General features: G+C 55.7%; 1 protein-coding gene across 2 annotated transcripts in view; it reads right to left on the bottom strand.

Annotated features, from left to right (window-relative positions):
* Positions 1 to 1552, bottom strand: part of FKBP8 (FKBP prolyl isomerase 8) — an 18281-nt gene extending 16729 nt beyond the window's left edge. For both annotated transcript variants that reach the window (XM_012557884.2, XM_004384377.2), the window contains exon 1: positions 1252 to 1552. In XM_012557884.2, coding sequence (XP_012413338.1) covers positions 1252 to 1546 — 295 coding nt within the window. In that variant the 5' untranslated portion in view covers positions 1547 to 1552. The remainder of the gene's footprint in view (positions 1 to 1251) is intronic.
* Positions 1553 to 2828: the final 1276 nt, after the last annotated feature.

The raw sequence follows: 2828 nt of genomic DNA, 5'->3' as shown, positions 1-2828 counted from the left end.
TATGCATGCGAAAGCTGGACAGTGAATAGGGAACACTGAAGAAGAACTGACGCCTTGGAATTGTGGTACTGGCAAAGAATATTGAATATACCGTGGACTGCTAAAAGAACAAACAAATCTGTCTTGGAAGTACAAACAGAATGCTCCTTAGGAGCAAGGATGGCGAGACTTCATCTCACATACTTTGGACATCTTATCAGGAGGTATCAATCCCTGAAGAACATCATGCTTGGTAAAGTAGAAGGTTAGGGAAAAAGAGGAAGACCTTCAACAAGATGGATTGACACAATGGCTGCAACAATGGGCTCAAGCATGGCAATAGTTGTGAGGATGGCCCAGGACTGGGCGGTGTTTCGTTCTGTTGTACTTAGGGTCCCTATGAGTTAGAAGTGACTCAACAGCACCTAACAACAACAACATAAAGTATGCTATAATAAAGATCCTTGGGTAGTGCACATGGTTAAACACTTGACTAATATCCAAAAGGTTGGTGGTTCAAACGCACCCAGAGGCGACTTGGAAGAAAGGCCTGGCCATCTGCTTCTGAAAGGTCACAGCCTTGAAAACTCTAGGGAGCAAAGTTCTACTCTGCACACATGGAGTGACCATGGGTCAGGGTCATCTCAACAGCAACTAACAACAACAACCTGCCGTGCATTACAGATGTACTGCTAGTATCACTAATATTGTTGGTAGGAGTAATGCCATTTATTGTCACTTATGCAGGTGTTAATATGATTGAGTGTACTGACCTCAGCACCAGCAAGGACACCTCCTACACCTGGACACTAACTAATGTTTCTCTAATGTCCAGGGTGGCTGGGACAGGGCACCAGGGTTCAACGGGGCCGTGTGTGGGTTCGGGGGCTTCTTGCCTATAGGACTTCCCTTTGGAGCACTGGGAAATGCCGTGAGCCAGCGGAAGGCTTGAGGAAATGGGACATTCCTCACATCGGCTTGACCTCAGGATGCAGTTTTTGGGGACATCACTTGATAGGAAGTGGCTAAGAAGATGCGGTGGGGGCTGGGGACACCAGGGTGCCATTCTGTGGCCCTGGCCAGCAAAGGGAACAGGGACACAGCACCTCATGGAAGGTTCAGCGGGGTGACAACAAGCAGGTTGCAATCGCTGTGGTTACTGCTATGACCTCTGACCCTCACATCAGATGCAGGAAAATGAGGCTCAGAGGGCAGCAAGTCTGGGTCAAGGTCACTTCTGAATCTGAGCTGTCCGGGCCACCTGCTCCTTACCCAAAATGTCCAGCCACTCGTCCGGGGCTGGGGCTGGGGCGGGCTCAGGCTCCATGGCAGCCAAGAACTCTCGGGCCAGGGCCCCGGGCTGCTCTGGCTCCTCCGTTAGGGTCTGCCCCATATCCTCCAGTGGCGGCAGCTCGCTCAGGTCATCCTCCTCCTCCTCTTCTTCCTCCTCCTCCTCCGCATCCTCTACTCCATCCAGCACCTCAAAGTCCTCCAGTGGTGGGACCCTGGCAGGCAGCGGGGCGGCGGGCTCAGGGCCCATGGCAGAGGGCTCGGCACAGGATGCCATGCTGCTGGGGGGGAGAGGACGGGGTTTAAGAACCCCACTGGGCCCCTCCAGTTCTCCCCTGCACCTCACATCCCACAGAGTGACCTGAGGCCTCAGTTTCCTCATCTATACAATGGGTATAACAATGACCCTGGCTTGTTGTGAGGATTAAACAAGCTCTGGTCATGTGTCTCAAACAGTCTCATCATTACTAGAGTTAATTATTATTTAGTCCCTGTAAACACCCCAGCAGATGGGTAAACACCCCCTGCAACACACATTTTCTAAAAAAGGAAACTGAAGCCCAGAGAAGGAAAGCCATTTGCTCAAAGTCACAGAGCAAGCCAGCAGGGGTGGGAATTGAACCTGGGGATCTAGAGCCCTGGGATTTTATCTGATTAAATCCCAAAAGAGGGTTCTGGGATTTTTTTCAAGGGGTCAACTGGGAGGCCTTTGGAAGCTACTTGTAGGGGCCAAAATAGGAGACTCTCTCCCAGGGCTCCCCACCTATGCCGCCCCTTCTTCTAAGGGGGAGCCCCTTGCCCACAAAGTCACCTCCAGCCCCGTGACCTTCCAGAAAACCCAAGCCCTTTCGTTCCAGACCCTGAAGCTTATATGGCCAAATTCCACATCAGAGACCCTGGCCCAGCTCCTATTCTGGGTGCCTCTTCTCCTCTCCCCAGGCCTCCTGACCTCCATCATAGCAGACCCCCTCGCAGGACTGCTAGAGCCCCCACATTTTGCACCCCTTCCTTGCCCTAGGTCTGTAGGGAGCCCTCAGCCCTGGCTGTACCATCACGAGCCACCCTGCAAGGCCTCAAGCCCCTAGGAACCCCAGGAGGTGGGGGCCGTGCTCCTAACCCACAGGACCACCCCCCATCCTTCACCTGTCCAGCTCTGGCTCCCTTTCAGAGACCCTCGGCGACCTTGCCCCCACAATCCCCTGCGCCGGCATAAATCGGCCTCCCCCGCTCCAACTACCACCCCCGGCCCGGACCAGGCCCCCCCAGCTGCTCCCTCCCTATAAACACCCCGGTGTCCCTAGACGCCCCCATCCCGACTCCATAGACCCCATGCCTCCCAGACGCCCCCGGCGCAGGCCTAGCCCCGCGTCAACTCCCCAACGGGACCCTCAACGCCCCCTGCCAGTCTGACGCCACCAGTCGGGGGCCCCGACGCCCTGCACTCCTCGGGAGCACCAGCCCTGTGCGTCAGTGCCCGCAGCCCCCGCCGGCTCCTGTAACCCCCAGCTCCGCCGCCCCAACCCGGCCGCGTCTCCTCGGCACCCCGACCCCTGCTCGCC

The sequence above is a fragment of the Trichechus manatus genome, unplaced genomic scaffold, assembly GCF_000243295.1.
Source record: "Trichechus manatus latirostris isolate Lorelei unplaced genomic scaffold, TriManLat1.0 scaffold00122, whole genome shotgun sequence".
NCBI lineage: Eukaryota > Metazoa > Chordata > Mammalia > Sirenia > Trichechidae > Trichechus > Trichechus manatus.
The sequence above is the reverse complement of the archived record's forward strand: the minus strand, read 5'-3'. Positions and strand labels throughout refer to the sequence as shown.